We start from the raw sequence: 20,117 nt of genomic DNA on the forward strand, positions 1-20,117 counted from the left end.
ACACACACACACAAATCTACTTTGTACATTTTAAGAGTGTGTATAATAGTATCTATTTACTTTGCGTTATACAACTCATTCAAACACGTACTTTACCACCCTTACACTTCAATGTTTTATGCTTTTATCTTGATGCTTTTAATTTAACTTTTTTTTATATTTATGGATGTACATATTTTCTTACAATCCAAAGAAAAAGGTAGGTTACATTAATCATTTTTTAATACAAAATCAAAACAACAGTCCACAGCAAGTCAGTAAACAACTCAGAGTACATTACTCGTACAAAATATAGAAACAGATCAGATGTCATGCGAACATTTCGGTCTGGCAAGACGATTAACTATCTTTCAGGAAGTGGGGAATTGTTCCTGTGGGAAATCTGTGGATTGGAATTTTAGATGTTCATGTGATAAGGATGTTTATTTTGGAAATATTGACCCCTGAGACAGTTTTCTTCCAGAGTCTGAGTTCAGGCCACTTTGGCATTTTGTTGATGATTGTTGACCATCTTTAACAATACTGAAAAAGTATATCACACATGATTTATTGGTGGCAAACAAAATAGCTTGATGTCCTGGCTCCACAATGTGACATTAGATATGATTCTTCCATTTCAAGCAGTTATCTCAGCAGTCATGGCATCCACCTCCCCCACCATCTCCTCTTCTCCCTCTGTCTTATCTGCTGTTTCCTCTTGTGTTCTTGAAGGCAAAGCGGAACTCCTTTTATCTTTATCTTCTTCATCTTTCTTTCCCTCCCTTCCCTCTCCTCCTCCTCTCCTGCTCGTCCTGCACAGCAGGAGAAGAGCTCCTTTGCATCTCTTCCTGAATGACGGGTCACATGCAGCGTACAGGAGAGGGTTGAGGCAGGAGTTGATATAAGTTAGACAGGTGACGTATGGTTGAGCGGCAAGTAAAATCTGATACAAAGAGCAGGAGTGTGTGACAATATCAAAGTCCAGCAGGATGCTAACAGTCTTATTGACATGCAGAGGCAGCCAGCACAGAAAAAAAGCCATCACTAGGGTGACGATGACCCTGAGGAGTCTTCGCTGGCGCTTGCGGTCCGAACGAGGGCCCCGCCCAAAATGTCTGCTTAGGAGCTGGGCCAATGAGCAGTAGCAGACCAGCAGGATGACAAGAGGAAGCAGGAAGCCAATTAAAGTTGATTTAACTCCCAAAGCGGCTGCCCACCACTTCTCCGCCTGCTCCCGATCCGTCTCCTCCAGCTCTTCTCCAATCAGCATGGAGTAATCCATTTGGCAGGAGAGGAATACTGATCTAGAGTCAGTGGTTGGATGAACCGGCTCCAGCTGATAATCATAATCGGATTCAGGGCCTACCTCCACCTCCCTGACAGAGCGCAGTAGCAAACCAGGAAGTGCCAGCACCCCCGCCAGCACCCACACCCCTCCGAGTATCCACATAGCCCTGCTGGGGCACCTCTGAGGGCCATGGTGTCTGGAGTGCCGGCGTCCAGTCAGAACCCAGTACCGCTCCATACTGAGCATGCTCAGACTGAACACGCTGGCGTACATGTTAAAGGCAGTGAGGAAGCTGCTGATTTGGCAGAGGGCTTGCCCAAAAGGCCAGTGGTAGCCCATGGCTGTGTAGACCGCCCACAGAGGGAGGAGCGCGAGGTAGCAGAGGTCAGCTAACGCTAAGCTTGCTATCAGAGAGTCTGTCAGAGAGCGTGAGGGGCGGGGGACGGAGGGGGGACAAGAGGTGGAGGTGCAGGTGTGAGAGGAGGGTCTTTGTCCCGAGGAATATCCACAGTTCTCTGTCTTCTTCTGAGGAGAGGACCCTTGGTGAAATCTACCGGCGCTGTTTATGTTCTGCTGGCTGCTTCTGAAAATGCCAGTGCAACAGAGTCTTCCAGTTCCCCTCCCACTAGCCCGGTCCAGGTAGGCCCACAGCACTAGGCAGTTGCCGAGGCAACCAACCAGGAAGGCCAGCAGGTAGAGGGATGGGACAATGGAAAGGGAAGGAGTCCAGTCACTGTAGTCGCAGTCGAAGAGTGGAGGGGGAGAGGGAGAGGGAGAGGCGGAGGTGAGGAAGTCTGAGTCTGACATCTGCGCGTCCATCTCCTTGGTTTCTATATCAAATCATTTTCCATTTTAAAATCACTGGAGGTCCCAAAACTTTCCTGGCAAGCTGTTGATTAGTTAGTTGATTATCCACCTGTTCAGTCTCCCTTCTTCCTCAGTCCGTTGACTCGGATGATCTGAAAATTCAACAAAACACAATGAGATGCTTTAACTTAACAGGTTAAAATACTGAAAATACTGTACGTGCACAGCTTTTATCATTAAGTTAAGCAGCAGACATCTTACTTTGGAAATTTAGTAGAGGAATTTTGGACTAATCTGCCCAAGAATGCTGTAAACAGACTTTTGTAAACAACAATTAAATGTCATCAGTGTCTGTAAAAAACAAACAGGCAATGAGCCTTTCAAATGCATTGACAATTTATCATTTAAGAAATATGTTGGATGCTAATCATGCAGCATTTGCATCTTTTTCTCTGTAACTTCTTTTATTTTAGGGTTTCCTATAAAACATTTTTTAAATTCATACAGTACATTTGGATTCCAGGATTTTTGCATGTAAGCATTGCATTGTATTTGTTCTAAATGAGGGGCCTGGTCTCGAAAGGAGGTATGAAGAGGCTCAAAACAGACACTTACCTCAGGCTAGGAACGCTGAAATCTCTACTGAGATGATGCAGTGACGATCATTGTGGAGCAAAATCCAGCAGCAGGCCTCTCATCCTGTCTTCTCTCATTCCACTTTCTCTCTGTGACTTTTCCTCCAGCTTCTGAGCCTGCTGTTGAAGGTGTGTCTTCATCTTAAGTCAGAATAAATAGCAATGTCCTCCACACACACACACACACACACACACACACACACACACACACACACACACACACACACACACACACACACACACACACACACACACACACACACACACACACACACACACACACTCCTTTCTCTTATTCCCCAACCAGACCACCCCAGCAGAAAGTTACGAGACCTGCAAATACCCCCCCCCCCAGCACAAACACACGAACCCTCCCGAGAGACACAATAACATCACCCATCCTCCTCCCCCCAAGCAAATACACACAAACCCGAGACACACACACAAACAGTTCCCCCGCAATCCTATAGACTGCTCATAGTCTCTATGCACGGACACACAAACACACACACACACACACATTCCGAATGCACGACAGTGCACGAATGTATGCAAAACACTAACACCCTCTTTTGTTGTGTTCAAACACACACAGTGTATACAGTGTATACAGAGGTTAAATGTAACAACCCACACAGAGCACAAGCAAACTTTTCACTTTCACAGTCTGACTGAAGCATCACAATAGACCATATTTAAAACCATTATTCTGTATAAACTGGTGTAAAAAAGAACAATACTGTCAGTTAACATATGACCCACAGCTGTGTTGATTATTGCAGGAAGGAGGCTTTCAATTCACTGTATATACATTTCTTAAATGACAGTCAGTTGTGTAAAGTACTGAACTTAAGTACAATTTTGAGGTAATGGTACTCTCCTTGAGTATTTTCAATTTATGCTACTTTATACTTCTAATCCATTCCATTTCAAATTGAAATATTCTACTTTTTACTTCAATGTATTTATTAGATGGGTATAAGTTACTATTTACTTTGATATTATCTCCGTTATTTCTGACACTTAGTTAGTAGTATCAGCCAATGAAAGTATGTTTATCTATCAGAGTCGATGTTTTGATATGTGGACAATGAGTGGAATATAAATCAAATTACTACATTACTGACTAGTAATTACTTCAATTGTTATCATAATACATACTTTTACCCTGATTTAAAAAAAAATCTTAAAAATGCAAAAGTGTTTTTGTTGATCTTGTGTATGTCCATATGCAAATACAAATTTGATTTTGAACTAATTTCATGAAATTAAGACATTCTCTAGATATTCAAGCAAACAATTCAGTTTTATAAAATATACATTCAGACATTTCAGTTAATGCTTGGTGTCTAATCCCCAAGTCCTTGTGATGTTAAGTATCTACATTAAATAATAAAAGGTATTATTATAAAAAACGTAATATCAGTTTTTATATAATGGCCTCTGCAAGTTGGAATTAGTTGACATTCACTCAAATTCACCTTGAGAAATGATATATAACTTTTAGACACATTTTGTCTTTTATTTGTGTACATTTTTAAAGTTCTGTTTCTGTTATATCTAAGCTTGGACATTAGATGGATGGATACTGTAGGTCAGCATGGGGTTACAGTGTAAACATTGAAGTTTTTCCAATAGTCTACAGGAAGTGTTTGTTACCATAGGGGCAAAGGTCACACTGCCATCAACCTGTTGTTATGGTAACAGATGTCTCCAAACACATTCCAGTCTTTTCTACACAGAAACATATTTAACATATTGTGATGACTTTTGTCTGCGAGCATGGCTTTTTATGTCATTGGTACCAAACTTGGCAACCTGTCTGATACGAAATGAAGAAAATAAAAACAAGACATAGTTCCAGCATGTAAAACACTAACACGGTGCTTTATAACTTCCTGTTTGGAGTTAACAAGCTAAATACACTGAGTGATGGTGTTGGTTTATTTTGAACTTAGCCAGGCTAGCTGTTCCCTTCTGTTTCCAGTCTTAATGCTAAGCTAAGCTAACCTGTCTCCAGCTCGGTTCTGAGTTAGACATGAGCTCAATATCTACACAGATATAGTCTATTTCTTTATTCTTGCTTTTCTCCTCTCTCTCTCGCTCTCTCTCAAAAATATTTATTTCTTGTCTCTCTTTTTTTTCTCTCCTTTTTAGGTCTGACTGGTCACCTAAATGCCACCAGAACAGCCATTTATAGAGAGAAAGAGATGGAGGTCATACGGTGTTGTGGGAACAGTTCTATAAAATACCACCCTCCTCTGAAACACACACACACACACACACACACACACACACACACACACACACACACACACACACACACTCACATACACACGCACACACACACACGCACACACACACACACACACACACACACACACACACACACACACACACAGAGACAGCTTCACAATGGCTCTCAGTTACTGACTTGAGGTCACATTTCAGTCCTTCTCCTCGAGCACACAAATACAAATACACTCAAGTTTGATGGAAGAACTACAAATAGTACTAATACAACACAGTTAAAATACTCAGTAAAAGTAAAATCACTCTTACCACACTGTAAAAATGTACTCTGTCACAGTTAAATTACTAATACCACACTGTAAAAATATTCTGATAAATTCCACCACTGACTGAGTCATATACGTTCTTGTTGTAGTTTTAAGTGTTTAAAAGGTAAAACTTCCTGACAGGATTGTATAAATTATTAATGTCAAATAAATGGGCAGGAAAACTAATCCAGTTTGGTTGTATAATATATATATAATCCAACACAGTGAAAGAAAGAGAAATGGATGGAGATGGAGATGGAGAGTGAATGATGAGGTTGAAGGGATGAGGAGAAAGGGAGAGAGAGAGGTTCACAGTTAATCAGATGTTGTTTTCTAAAACGAGCCTGAGAAATAATACAGCGCTGAGATGGAAAATACTTCAGATTGTTGTGTCTTCTGTCGTCTGACGTCTTTAAAATTCTAAAGAAAAACCCTCAGAGAAACAACAACTGCTGCTCTCAGTCATCTGATTCAATTATAAAATAGGCAAAGATGAAGTTTTGATGATGAAAAAATCACACACACTGAGAAGGAAAGAAAGACAGAGTAAATAGAAGGGTTTCATTGAGAAGAAAACTGTGAGCTGAGCATCACAGTGGGAAACCACAGGGGGAAAGAAGTGATGCAGTGTAACAAAACAGGTTTAGACCAACAGAGCTTATTGAGCTGTATGAAAGGACAGACTTCAAAAGACCATATAAAAATAGATCTTCTGAAAACAGCTGGTATTGATAGCCTGAATTACAGTAACTGTATGACAGTTTTATAACTTTGGTGACTGTTCCTCTTGCGTCAACATGAGGTTGTTTTTTGGATTGTGAGTGAAATGTCTCAACAACTAGCCTACTCAAATTTGATACACACATTCATGTTCCCTTCAGGATGAATCCTACTCACTTTGGTGATCTCCTCACTTTTTAACTAGCATCATCATATAGTGAATTTTTAAATGTATTAAATACTTTAGTCATACTAATGACTTTCCCATCAGCCTCATCTGCACTTTGTATTTAACGCTAATTAGCAAATGAAAGCACGCCTACACGTTTAACTAAGATTTTGAACATTAATTATTAAAAAGAAAACTGCAACAAATTGACAAGGGTCAGCATGTTAGCATTGTTACTGTGAGCATGTTAGCATGCTGACTTCAGCATTCAGCTAAAAGCACACAGAGATGCCAACATGGCAGTAGACTCTCTGCAGACTGTAGTTTATATCTAGTGCTCACTGGAGAGCAGTGCTGGTACTCAGTGTTTTGTCTTGTTAATTTGTAATGTTCAGAGATTCCTGGGGCTTAAAAACACATACCTACTGAATCATAATTAGCTAGATGCTGAAACATCCTGCAGCAATGCTTTAATCTTCTACCAGGAAGTGTACTTCCATTCTGGATATGTGTGGCTAACCTCTTTCTAGGCCTATAAAGAGCTCGTGGCACAGATGGGAAGCTGTAACCTCTGAGTTCATGCGACATTAGTGCAATGAGGCTGAAAGGTTTGAAATATTAAACATATTAAACGAAGGTAATGGGTTTCGTATTGCCTTTTTTCACAGCTGATGTTTTGCCTTATTGCAGGGAAACCACAAGTGTTATTTATTAATGACTTACAGGAACACTTAGCGTTAATGGAGCAGGGTCATTACTCATTTTATTAGTATAATGTCTGCTGTGAAAAATGGCCTTCTGTCTCTGTGGGTGTGTTCAGACTCTTCTTGATTAATATTTCCCACACTTTTTAGTTCTCCTTTCAGTAAATTTGTCACATAATTCCCTTATAATTGTCAGCCAGTAGTACTTGGAGCTCTTTTGGTTGCGCAGGACCTTTAGGATCTCTGAACTGTGATGGCCACTGATGGATTTCCATTACTACTTGTAAAGTGAATAAGATAATAATTTGCATAATATGCCTGGGATGGTATGAAGCACAGAGGCAAAGTCCACACAGAGGGACACTGTTTCAAAGGGAGTGAATGCACTGTGGAAGCTGCACAATTCGTCATGATTGTCCGCAAGAGAACGGATCAAACGCTCATCTGTCTTCTCATCGTTGTGATGGCAGCGGCAGAGGTGCAGGAAAAGCTCTCACCTGAGTGTAAACAGTTCCTGTACATGGGCACGGTGCCTCGGGGGCTCGAGGAGCAGCCTTTTAAGAAGATCTGTCAGTTCTACGAGGGCAACCCGCGATTTGTCACCCTGTACGACACCATCAACCACATCCCTGTGTATTCTGCGTACACCTTCAAGCGCTCGGACGGCTCCAAGAAGGTTGATGTGCCTTGGATGTATGAGCCACAGGTAAGTGCTGAGTATTTGATTTCCTTTTACTAAGCAGCATTTTCAATGTTTGGGATAGGAACATTTGGAATGATCCTTTGGAAATGAGTCTTATCTGGTTATCTACTTACTTTAACAGCATTTTTAGTTTTTAATTATGACATTGTTTATCCTGACAGCTCTCCACAGTGTCTGGCTCTCGTGAGATGCAGCAGTTCCCTTCAGAAAACAATCACAATAAATTTGAGGATGCTCAGGCCGTGCTTGACGACTACTCAAACTCGGTGATCTTCGAACGTGGTCAGCTGAATCCGGACGAGCACCAGGCCCACCCACATGACAAAGCATCCACCTACACCCTGACGAACGTGGTCCCTCAAGTCAGAGAGTTCAACGTTGGGGCCTGGAAGAACCACGAGCACACCATCCGCAGGCGGCTCAACAACTACTGTCGCGGCACCGCCTATGTGGTCACCGGGGTCACAACCTCGGGGCACACAATCCGCCGCCACAACATCAACCGCCTGGGCATCCCCACCTACCTCTGGTCGGCCTACTGCTGTGTCGATTTCGACCACAATGCACCGTACTCGGAGCGCTCAAAGTTTCCTGCGTTTGCAGCTCATGGGCTCAACGACAGGGAGGATAATACGGTTCAAGAGATGACGGTGCAGCAGCTGGAAGAATTCCTGAAGAAGGAAACTTATGTTGGGAGCTCTTTCCAGATCTTCTATGACAACTGCGTGCCTCTTAATAATGCTAATAGTGCCCTGCACCTGCCCTGAGAAAATGGGAATGGGTCCTTCATATTTAGTATATAGACATCCCCATCCAGTGTCATTATTATTCAACATTTAGCAGCTGAGTAGGAGTGAATCATTTCCTATTTATTTTAATTAATCTACTTTAAATTCTATAGTTTCCTCAAGTTAACACAACTTGTCGCCCACATGTCTCAATTTGTTCCCATTATCCAATTTACAGTTTTGCATATAATTGCTTTGTGGCAGCTTGTTTGCTGATTAAAATGTTAGTCACACCGCTATTACTCTGGGTTTTGTCATAATTGGACTAATCTTTACTTATTTTAGTAAGTATTTATTCGATTTTTCTTCAGTTTAACAAATGAATCCTAATTAAAAGGTCCACGTACTAGCTTTTTCTGAGCTCCATTTGCTGAAGTAGATTTCATTGAAAGCTCAAAAGACCTACATTAATGGATCTGTGAGCTCAGATTTTGAGAGATTAATCCTCCATGTGACATCTGGCAGAAAATCTAAAAAAATAATCACAATAGTAGCATAGGTACATTTTAAAACGTTGCAAATTCTCCAATAAATATATGTCAATTATGTTCTAAGGTCCATAAACTCGCCTTGAAAACCCTACATGGTTGTACTATTCATTGACTTTATCTCAAGTTTTCACCTCTTAACAACTTGTGAGAACTACACCGGCCTCTGTGGGCCTTTTGTTCAGCTCAGATAGATTAGACCAACTGCTTTACATTTCCACATACAGCCTCTTGACTGTAGCGCTACCGAGCACTTCTCTATGAAAAGCCACACAGACAAACCTCCCAATATCCAGATTCAGAACATTCACAAATGCAATTAAAGGTTTAACTTTCCGATGAATAATAGGATTTTGCGTTTCCTTGCTTATCAGAATAGAATAAGACTCTAACAGTTAACAGTAATAACTTTTCAGGGGTTCAGTCTCTTTTAGTGTCTTATAGCTCTGTTCTGAATTTTTGTGACAGCCACTTTTGTTGACATTTTGGTGTTAACCGTGACATGAAATGTGAACTACAAAAGCTAAATTACATTTTAAGTCAAGTGGAGCGTCACAAAATAAAGGATAATATCACTCCCAGTAACCTTTTTTTGTGGTTTTAATCATTATCATAATTAATGTTGTTGTTTAGGGACGGGATCTGGTAAGATCTCTTTAGTACAGCCGGTAATAGATGATACAAACAGTATGAAAACATAAAAAACTGGGATATTATCCAAAACTAGGAGGGCAGACAGAACCTCAGGGTGAATGATATGATTAGTATCTACTTTGAGAGCGTAGCTGTGTTTTGCCAGCTGGCATGTGCCACAGTGCCAGATGGTCAGCTCCATAATTTGACCAGCAGAAGACTGATGAGAGCCTAAAATACATTTCACATCCTTAACTGGAAGCACACTTAACTCTGAGGGCCAGTAGAGGGAGACTGTGTGTAGCTAAACACTCTCCCATGGGAAAGATATAACAATTGTATTGTTCTGAATAACAAAGTTGGAAAAATGCTTCTTCAGTGCATTGAATATTGAAAAAAATCCTCATAATGCAAAGAAATCAACAGAATATTAGACAGACTATAAACGCAACGTTTTTTATTCCTCTCTTAAAGAGTTTTTTCAATTCACACATTCAGCTCAAAGATAAAAAACAACAAAAAAGAAACATTTTTTTAACTGTACAAAAGGGGCATCATGAGAGCCCCCTGAGCAGCTGGGAATAATGCATGAAACAGCACCCTGAAAGCACACAGTCTACTTAAATCATTGTCCAAATAAACTGAGTCATCTCAGCACAGAAACACTTTAGGGCAAGTAAAAACATAAAAAAAAGTAAATTGTTGCTCTTTGTACTTCAAAGAAATAACCTTTTGGCTTCACACAGAACCCAAATGCTCTCTCATACACATACAGACACACGCGCGTATTACACTTAAAAACGCTAACAACAGTAAGTGGCCACAGTAGACAGGTGTTTTGCAGCCTCCAGCAGCAGTCCAGTTTGTGCCGGAGTGTGTTTCGGTCTCAGTTGAACCAGGTGGTATTGAGCTGCGTCTGCTTCTTGATGCTCGTGTCCAGCTTGAGGACCTCTCTGATCGCCATGGTAGCGTAGGTTGAGGGCGGCAGGGAGAACTCCATCCGCAGAGCCCGATACTTCCCCTCTGTGGGAGGAAGGTGAGAGACATGCTGGATCAGAGTGTGCAAAAAGATGGCTGCCCAAAAACCACAATCAGCATTCATGCATCTCAACTCTATCCGTTTAATATACACTTCAAGCTTATGCTACATTCATCAATGGGGGAAAGTAGACAGATGTGGTGCAACAGCTGTATGTTTTGTTTATATTTTGAGTACTTAAATATGGGTGAAGATATCATTTGCAGCAAAAACAGGCTGTACTTTGACCATTTATTTGTATCTAATTATTTTTGGGAGCTGTGTCCAGCAGTTAAATAATAGCATAGTGTCTCCATTTTCTCTCTTTAACTTCTTTAGTAGAGGCACATTCTGAGAATTGGTTGCTCCATGTCTGCTGGATTTCTAGCACGTTCACCATGTCAACTTCATACAAGGTGTATATATCAGTATTGCTCTGTGGCCAAAATACAAAAAAAAAAAAAAAATATATATATATCTCAAGCAATGTAGATTTAAGATGCCTGGGGGGGGGGTCAGTTTAAAGTGATCCCCTTTGTATGATAATGTTTTAAAAATGTTACCACTATGTATTAAAATAAATTCAGTATTGACACAATGGAAATATAATCCAGTCCAATATAGTTCCGAAAGCTGCTTTATCTGAGTCACTTTTTCACTTTGCCACTTTTTTGACCACAGATTAGTAGTCAACTGTGTTAACACACACCAAAAACAATCCATAAAGGGACATTACCTTTGTTGAAGACCGGAGCGGGTTTGTTCTCCAGCTTCTCAAAATCACTATGCACCAGGGAGATCTTTGGGTCGTCGTACTGGATCACCTCCCTGCAGAGGACAGACAGAAATACCACAACACACCAGGTAAGAGGCTACGCAGTATTAAAGCATTCAAATACCTGTAGTACACAATAACAACCGCCGTACTACAATACGGTTGTGATTATTTAGTATTAATAATGCTACAGTATGTTAAAAAACTAATATACTAGTGTTTAATTTGTTGCTAACCAGCTGACGTCACTGGGTCTGATGAGGATGCGTCTGTAGGCTCCAGCCAGAGAGTAGTCCTTCACTTTGTGTCTCATGTTGTCGATGTCCAAGCCGTCTGCAGTGAGCAGCTCTCTGTAACCTTTACCCACTGACAGAAAAACACAAGCATTACGCTCAATTACGAGTTCAGGACCGATCTTTACTTTCATTTCTTTATCTGTTGTACGCAAACTTTATCTGTTTTTCAGTCAGTTTATCTTGATTTTTCTATACGACACTTGCTCCTTTCTTTCATATAGCTTTTTATCCATTAAACCTGATGCAGTTTAAAAGCCCTGATCTGCACGTCTGTGTTAACGGGTGTTATCATCACGTATTAGTGTTTAAACCACCCAATGGCATTTTTCACAGCTATCTTTACATGTAGCATGCGAATAAATGTACTCAAAAATCACGCATAGAGTAACTTCTTACCGTGATGGGAGGGGTAGATGACATCAAACCCAGGAAGTGGCATCACAACGTTATGGATGGGGCAGCTCTCAGCCTCCTCTGCAGACAGCACGTGTGCTGTAGCTTCATGAGCAAAGACAACATCAGTAGGCAGCGTTTACATTTTTACGAGTCATCATTTTAAAAACGGAAATCTCTTGATAATGAGTGCAGTATTCATTTTAGTCTTTTTGAATAATACAAATTATTGGTTGGAAAGTAGATTTTTTTTTTTTCTTCTGTGGACTTAATCTGGTTACAACACACTGACTTGATATGGTCGCTTTTAACTTCTTGTGACAGAGAAATTGCAAAACAAGTACCTTATTATGAATATCTTTTCTTATCTGTTCCTTCAAACTATTTCCTGTTCTTTGAAACTATTGTTGAAGTACTAGTTTGACACTCAGGCAAATGCTAATATTTGCTTTCGTGCTGAGAGTTAGATGAAAATACCCTCATGTGTGTATGTGAAATATGAGACCACAGCCGGCAGACTGTTAGTTTAGATTAACATAAAGACTGGAAACAGAGGGAAACAGCCAGCCCGGCTATGTCCAGATGGAACAAAATCCCCCTAGCGTCTACTTCTAAAGCTCAGTTCTAATCATAATAAATAATATTTGCTTAATCCATCCAAAACCTGAAGTAGAAAACTTCAAGTTTTATACTTCAGACAACCTTAAAAAGTGGGTGTTAAAACAGTGTTGAACCGTTCCTTTAATATTTAACTAATAACTAATAGTTAACTAGCTTGCGGAAAACATATGAGCTACTTACTTCCTTTGAGCACAAGGTCCCCCTCCACTGCCTTCAGGCCGAAAGCATCGATTCTCCGGCTCACCATGGTGTTCCACATAACGCTCTGGTAGCTGTGGATGTACATCAGGCGGTTGTTACGAGGGAGCTGAAAAAAATAAGGAAAGAACAAAAAGTAATCAGAAAAAAGCAGAAACCTGTCACTTTGAAAGTAAATACATTGTCAGTGAACATGATGTTTATACATGGAGGGTTCAATAAAAAAACATTATCACCTGCCCAGTGCAGTTTGACTGGCTATACTACTACTTTTATGTTCTATATGTCTCGCCCACATTTTCAGCCTATTAATAGCATGATTAATAAAAAATAATAAACCAACCATTCCAAAAGCAGCGACGATGTTCTTCTTCCCGTACATAGACAGGCCTCGCAGCAGCTGCCCCTCAACACAGCGCTTGTTGGGCAGCTTTCTCAGGGCGGCCTCGGGGTCCTGAGTCTTCGCCCACTCCTCTCTGCAGCGGACCAGGAACTCTTTCTCCGCTGGAGAAAGCAGCAAAGATGGAAGAAGGTTTGACATACTTCTTAACCACTTAGAAGAAAAAACTGTGAGGACAAAGAAAAAAAAAAAAAGGGTTCATTACCTCCAGGACGAGGCTTCAGAATTAAATCCACCACCTCTTTCCAGTTGTTTTTCAAGATAGCCCTGCCCCCAAAACAAGAGGAGGAAAAGACCCTTCAGTAATGTCATAATCTAAATGTATGTCAGTATCTCCTCGTGTCATGACCTTACCTGCCGACTTGCTGTGTTGGCACAGCTGTGGTGCCAAAGCGCTGCATGCCGTAGTAGTTGATGAAGCCGGTCTGCCTGAGGGATGTCATGCCCTGCTGGACCTGCTCATCTGTCCCTGAGATGTTTCTGGGATACACATTAAACAATAATTAGAAGTGCAGTCATGGAACAGTGAAGTTAACACAGTATGCCTGAACAATTTCAAAAGAGGAAACAAAAAGAGGATGCTAGAACATAAAAAAGTAATGATCAAATTTAAACCTTTAGACCTGAGAGAGTCATGAACAAATAAGGTATATACACATGACAAATAAACTGTAGACATGGAACATCCTAGAAGACTCAAACTGAGGTTCGAGTTTTATGTGTTGGTAAGTCATAGTATTGTAGACACAAAGTTTGTTAACTACGTTACATGATTATATCTGATGATTTTTGATGATTACACTATGGACAAGTCTCAACATGATCCAGCAATTATCAAGCTGAAAGGCAGTCGGATTAAATTCTTGCATGATAAAAATAATAAGGTGAGATGACTGTCCATGGTGACCGGTGTTATTTTTCAGATGGAAAGCTGCACTATTTTTTTATGGACTTTATCTGGGTTGACTGCCTGGAAATGCTTTGTTTTGGTTGTTTAAGTTGCCTTCAACTTTTGGTGACAATTCTCAGCTTTATACTTTAAATGTTTTTTAATGGATTTAAATTGTTTTCAATTAGCACGTTAAATCTTGGTTTTTTTTAGGCTGTATAAAAACATAAGCATAAGATATGTGCTGACTGTCCATGATGACCTGTACTGTTTTTTGACAGTGAAGATAGTTTTCAGCCATCACAGCCAAATTTGGGTTGTTACTTATGTTTACATTATGCATTGACAAAATAATTGTGGGATACACAGCAACTGACGTCTACATAAATAAGACCTGCTGACCTGATGACCACAGTGAAGTGGTTTCCCTGCAGCTCTCCCAGCTTAAGAGGGTGGTTTTTGTAGCAAAAGTTTCCCAGCTTGAGGTTCATGAGGCACTTGTTGAGGTGAGACAACCTCTCTGCTGTGATCCTAAAAAGGACAAGGAAAAGGTTTCTTTAAATTTCAGATCCTGTAAAACAAGCTGATCCACCAGAGATCATCTGCCTAGTAACAGCAGAAACACCTCCAGCACTGACAAGATGCAGCATGTACCACCTCTTTACAATCATCACCAGATAATTTGGAAATAAACGGACAGTAATTAATGTTGTGATTTGCTTTAAAAAAAGCATTACAAACTCACTTGAGCACTGCAATCTCCTGCACAGTGATGGCTCTCTTGTCCTTGGTTCCCATGTAGGAAAACATGTTGGGCCTGAGCCTAGAAAGACACGCAATATTGTACAAATGATGGTCATTAGCTGTGATCACATTTCTTGAGGAAAATAAACTGTCAATTGTTCGCTTATTATCAAGTGATGATCTTTTTTGTAAGCAAAACATTCAGACCTGAGGAACTTAGAAAGCACATTGATGGCTTCCATAGTGTCCTTGTTCTCCTTGTACAGGACAAAGTGGCAGAAACTGCCACGGTTTTTGGGCCAGAAGTGTTTCCTTGGAGCTTTCATGGACACAGAAGAAAAGGTTGCACTGAAATACAGATTATGAATTGTTGAGCTAAACAATTCACACATAAGAAAAAAAACAAAAAAAAACAACTAAATCAATTTTAAGATTCAAGTGAAAGCTTAAAAGATTTTGCAATAACACATCCTGTAAAGAAAACAACTCTGCGATTGCAAAAAATAATGGAAATAACTTAATAAAATAATAAAATCAATTTTAATAAGATTGTATTTACAAAATCGTAAAGCAACCGACACCAAACTCCATCTGGGTTTTAACCTTCGTGTGGAGAACAGGTTCTTACCTGCAGTTGCTTTGACCTCTATCCACCAGAGAGGAGCAATAAGAGGATAAAATAATGTTACTAAGAAAGAGATGTTTAAGGATTCAGTGGCGAGATGTCAGGGGTGAGAGAACTCATGCATGGGCCTGAGAGTGGAATCATGGCATATAAATGGTCTATGCAATAAAGGTTGCATGGTTTGTCAAGGCACCACGATACTGAATCTCTGCTTTCCTTCATTTCCTTTCAAAGTGTTCATTTGGACCAAACACTGTAATCCACTCAAGTCAAGTCATCACCAAAAATGAGTAAGAAATATTGGAGCAGAATCATGCAGGTGTCTTGACCATGGACATGCACAAGTACATGCAACATATTTTCTTCTGCTCTGGAGACCACATGCACTGCAACACATAATCTGAAGGTACATATGCAATAAGTCCTCAAATGTATGTCTTAGAGGCCGACATCTGGATCCGTCTCCTCTCATCATACCTGCTAGAGCTTTCTTCCCAGCAGCGTGGTAGGCCACTATGAACTTGCGCCCTTCCTTCTCTTCCGTCTTCGTCTCCAGACCAGGATAGTGATTCTTGATGGCTTTGTGGACCTGCGTCCGCTTCTCTTTAGTGTCGTCAATCACCTACGGATGTTAAAAGAGGAGTAAGGGCCTTTTGTAAAAACTCTTTAAGTAATGTCATAAAAAGAGATCCAGGAAGTGTAAACTCACCTCAATGGAGACATCGTCCTCTTTATTCTTGTAGAGCTGCAGCTCACCAAGCTGCTTCTTCTGCTCCTCAGTAAACACATCACAGTCCTCCGGCTGTGGTGGAGCCTCGGGGACTTCCTAAATTAGATGAAAGAAAAAAACATTTCTTACCTGATGTGATGTTTTCTTTCTACAAATGTTTCTTTTATTATTTGTTTTGCTAACAGCATCATTGCAGTTACAGCTATTTCTATCTCCAAGTCAACGTGTATAATGATTTTGAGACTTTCTAAGTTTCATCTCTGACTGGGTTTAACAAGAAATAACACCACATTTTAAAATGCTGACTGGTACTCCCTTAATTTAAAGATCTAGCCATTTAAGTGAATATATGAGAAATACATGACAATTATCCATGCAAACATTATTGGGATCAATGATATTATCCAGATTATCATCAAAATATGGCTAAAACTCTTAAAATGGCTCTTAAACATCCTGGAAATTATTTTACCTTTCGTTTTGTAAAGAAACACATTTTTTTAGGGTGAAAAACAAACAATCTTAAATAAGGTAATCAAAAATCATAAGGTCCCCCTGCATATATGAATGATATATTTAGTCTGTTCTGTCTTATAGGACAATTCCTGTGTTTGTTTTTTGTAATCAAACTCTATTTTTAACATCTCCACCATAATAGCGAGCTAGACAACTTTTTTTTCAAGACACTTATTATTCAGATAATGTAAAATTCACCACGATCATCTCATTGTGAGTGTAAATATCGCAATCCACAATGAAAACCTATTTTGGCCCTCCTTATAGAGAAGTAACGCTTGTCATTGAAATTTAACCCAATGTCTTACCTCAGCCTCTGGAGGGACAGAGAGGTCATCTAAATGCAAAATCTCGCCTTGTTTGCTGATTTCATGCACCACGAAATCAGAATATCTGAGAACAAGACGCAACAAATCATCTGTTAAACAAAACCAAACTGAAGGAAATAATGCAAACTTCTTAATGACTCTGGAGGACCAACCTTTCCTTCAGGATTCCTGAGAAGCCCTTGTGGTCACTGACATACTTCAGGATGCCCACATCCAACTCAGTGAGGCCATGCTTCATCATATCAGCAAAGGTCTCACCCTCACCCTCCTCCTCTCCATCACTTGCTTCACCCGCGGGCTCTTCCTCCTTAACCTTGGGGGGAGGGCCTCCATTCTTTTGATCCTTCTCAACCTTGGGGGGAGGGCCTCCATTCTTTTCATCCTTCTCGACTTTGATTTTCTTTGACGGTGCGTCTTCCTTTTCATCCTCTGGACAGCCTCTCTTTTCTCCGACTTGGACAGGGACAGGCTCAGACTCAGCCATCAGAGCTGAGCTGTGACAACAGAGACGGAGAAACTGTGTTATAATTCAAATACAGCAGTTAAAGTGTTATTCCCCAATTGTTCAGATGAAATCAACTTTACTTGTCATGAAGACTACACCTACTGTGAAAACATAATGTCCTCTGAGAAAATAATCCTTGTTAAGTCATCTGGGTTATTTCCAGCTGGGCTCAAAAAGAACCCTAATTTATAGTATTTTAGAGGTATTTGTGCTTTTATTGGGTGACAACAGAGAGCAAAGGTCCCCAGCTCGACACAAAACTTGGGACATTACAATTACATAGTTTTGAAGCATGTAACAACATTTTCAAACCTATTAGGATGCCATGAGACAACAAAGACCTAAAAGAAAGCCCTGCATTACAACCAAGAGTTTGGAGTTGCAAATATATGTGCAAAGGGGGAGTAAAAAAAAAAGATGCTATTAGGTTGCATTATGTGAAATGTAGGGCCCATTTTTTTGGAGCCTGAATCATATTAGCCCCCGACCACCTCTGACAGATCCCCATTGTATCTTAAAGACCACTTTTGTAGGGTTTCCGGGATGCTAATGCTCTCCAGATTTGATTGTGTTTGCTAAGGTTTAATACTAATATAAGTACCCGCTACTTCAAAATGTTGTGGTGCAATGAATAGGAATAAGTTACTTTTGCACATTAAAACAGTAAGTAAGCACCATCATTTAAAAAAAGATGGTCAAACTGAGAAGTTTATCACCAAAGTAAATATTTGTATGCAGTTCATATTTTGAATGCTTGACTTTAAGTTCTTTTGGTATCACGATGTTGTCTCCAAGACTCCTGCATCTTTACAATAAGGACCACAATGTAAATAAGATTATTATTATATGAATCTTTTATGTCATATACATTGAATGTGTTGTATCTCTGTTATGCTGTTCATTCTGTACACATGACATCTATTGCTTTCTGTCCATCCTGGGAGAAGGATCCCTCCTCTGTAGGTTTCTTCCTTTTTTCTCCCTGTTAAAGTTTTTTTTTTTAGAGTTTTCCTGTGAATGTGAGGGTCTACGGTTCAGAGGATGTCACATGAGGATGACCATGTAGGGACAGGACAGGGTGATTATATTAGAGAGGCTTCCAGTGTTGTCCTTGAAACTCAAATGTAGTTTGCTATGGACATAGGACCCCTGACAAGACATCAACGTGCACATGAGAGACATGATTACAATGTGCTTGCAATGAAAAATGTATAAATTATCAACTGAAAATTGATCAGCAACCATTTTTTCCTGTGAATGTGAGGGTCTACGGTTCAGAGGATGTCACATGTGTACAGATTGTAAAGCCCTCTGAGGCAAATTTGTAATTTGTGATTCTGGGCTATACAAAATAAACTGAATTGAATTGAATTAAAACATGGAGATCAATTTAACACGTTTACTATTTGGCCTATATGCATTCATTCTGAAGGATCCCTCCTCTGTCGTTCTCCCAGAGGTTTCTTCCTTTTTTTCTCCCTGTTAAAGGGTTTTTTTAGGGGAGTTTTTCCTGTGAATGTGAGGGTCTAAGGTTCAGAGGATGTCGCATGTGTACAGATTGTAAAGCCCTCTGAGGCAAATTTGTAATTTGTGATTCTGGGCTATAAAAAAAATAAACTGAATTGAATGTCACAATTAACCTTTTATAGCTGTGTGATTCAATGTCCTCCTTCTCATAACATCACAAATGACCTAAACTAACTAAACAATCATGGCTCCAGTTGCATCTTCAATTGATTACTGCCTACTTTTTGGAGGTTACATATGACATGCATCTTGTTTTATTTATACACCACCATCATCACAACAACACATTTAAACTCCTATACTTGCATATGCGCAGTGCTGAGGTCAACTTAAAATGGCCTGTATAAACCATGCTGCAGACTTACTGTGTGTGGAGCTCAGCAGACAAGACACAGATGTGGATCCGGGAAACGCTTCTTGTTTCTCGGCTGCCAAACACTTGCAGACCCTTCTTAAGGGACCCGAGTTTGACACAGGCACTGGGAAGACACAATGAACATAATCCAATGCTGACCACTCAAAAGTTAGCAAATCCGCTAGCACCTTCGCACTCTCACCTGCTGGATATAGTTAGCATTGCGAGCAGGGAAGCTGAATATATATATTTATATATATAAAAAACATAAAAACGTTGTTATTTCTAGCAGAACATCTGATTTAACTCACCTTCGTTTGGTGATATTCAGAAGAGTACGAACAGCGTTACATGCCAGCCTTCCGCACACACGTGTAAGTGTGTGTGTGTGTGTGTGTCTGTGTTTGCTTCCGGAAACAGATCCGGAGCCTAAGCCCCGCCCACTGCAGAATGTTTGGTTAAGGGACCTGTCAATCATGGAGTTAGCTCGCTTGAGTCTAGGCCTTTGATGGATGGCACTCTGGGTGAGGTAAAAAAAAAATTAAATAAAAGAAATACTGACTTAAAGGTTCAAAATAATGATAAAAAACGTGGAAATAAAAATGAAAGAAAATTATATTCCACAACTAGATAGCATGCAAATATTAAAAAAAAAATCAGCAAGTCATATCCTATGGCTCTCCTCCTATTTATTTAATGAGTAATATCGGCTGGAACTATC

At 40.1% G+C, this 20,117-nt stretch overlaps 3 protein-coding genes across 3 annotated transcripts; 1 reads left to right on the forward strand and 2 right to left on the reverse strand.

Annotated features, from left to right (window-relative positions):
* Window positions 1-616: 616 nt before the first annotated feature.
* On the reverse strand, window positions 617-2,074 carry aplnr2 (apelin receptor 2). The gene has a single exon (XM_054619605.1). It carries the CDS (start codon window positions 2,072-2,074, stop codon window positions 617-619), a length of 1,458 nt encoding a protein of 485 aa, XP_054475580.1.
* Window positions 2,075-7,272: 5,198 nt separating this feature from the next.
* Window positions 7,273-8,333, forward strand: LOC129107987 (endonuclease domain-containing 1 protein-like). Its single transcript, XM_054619607.1, has 2 exons — window positions 7,273-7,569; window positions 7,728-8,333. Exons 1-2 carry the CDS (start codon window positions 7,273-7,275, stop codon window positions 8,331-8,333), a joined length of 903 nt encoding a protein of 300 aa, XP_054475582.1.
* Window positions 8,334-9,915: 1,582 nt separating this feature from the next.
* pus7 (pseudouridine synthase 7) lies at window positions 9,916-19,819 on the reverse strand. The gene is made up of 17 exons (XM_054619893.1): window positions 19,708-19,819; window positions 19,407-19,520; window positions 17,162-17,503; window positions 16,989-17,073; window positions 16,144-16,260; window positions 15,912-16,056; window positions 15,017-15,128; window positions 14,811-14,888; window positions 14,468-14,596; window positions 13,531-13,656; window positions 13,382-13,443; window positions 13,120-13,280; window positions 12,759-12,885; window positions 11,961-12,062; window positions 11,505-11,634; window positions 11,230-11,321; window positions 9,916-10,498 (listed from the first exon to the last, which is right to left on the reverse strand). The coding sequence occupies exons 3-17, from the start codon at window positions 17,491-17,493 to the stop codon at window positions 10,362-10,364; spliced, it is 1,935 nt and encodes a 644-aa protein (XP_054475868.1). The 5' UTR covers window positions 17,494-17,503; window positions 19,407-19,520; window positions 19,708-19,819; the 3' UTR covers window positions 9,916-10,361.
* Window positions 19,820-20,117: the final 298 nt, after the last annotated feature.

The sequence above is a fragment of the Anoplopoma fimbria genome, chromosome 19, assembly GCF_027596085.1.
Source record: "Anoplopoma fimbria isolate UVic2021 breed Golden Eagle Sablefish chromosome 19, Afim_UVic_2022, whole genome shotgun sequence".
Classification (NCBI taxonomy): Eukaryota; Metazoa; Chordata; class Actinopteri; order Perciformes; family Anoplopomatidae; genus Anoplopoma; species Anoplopoma fimbria.

Bases quoted from the DNA above. Each gene is read 5' to 3' on its own strand.
- aplnr2 (XM_054619605.1), bottom strand. From the start codon at position 2,074: ATGTCAGACTCAGACTTCCTCACCTCCGCCTCTCCCTCTCCCTCTCCC.
- LOC129107987 (XM_054619607.1), top strand. From the start codon at position 7,273: ATGATTGTCCGCAAGAGAACGGATCAAACGCTCATCTGTCTTCTCATC. The intron at 7,570-7,727 runs GTAAGTGCTGAG...TTATCCTGACAG, and splicing joins CTTGGATGTATGAGCCACAG to CTCTCCACAGTGTCTGGCTC.
- pus7 (XM_054619893.1), bottom strand. From the start codon at position 17,493: ATGGCTGAGTCTGAGCCTGTCCCTGTCCAAGTCGGAGAAAAGAGAGGC. The intron at 14,597-14,810 runs GTGAGTTTGTAA...TGTCCTTTTTAG, and splicing joins CAGGAGATTGCAGTGCTCAA to GATCACAGCAGAGAGGTTGT. The intron at 10,499-11,229 runs GTAATGTCCCTT...TTCCTCCCACAG, and splicing joins CGCTCCGGTCTTCAACAAAG to AGGGGAAGTATCGGGCTCTG.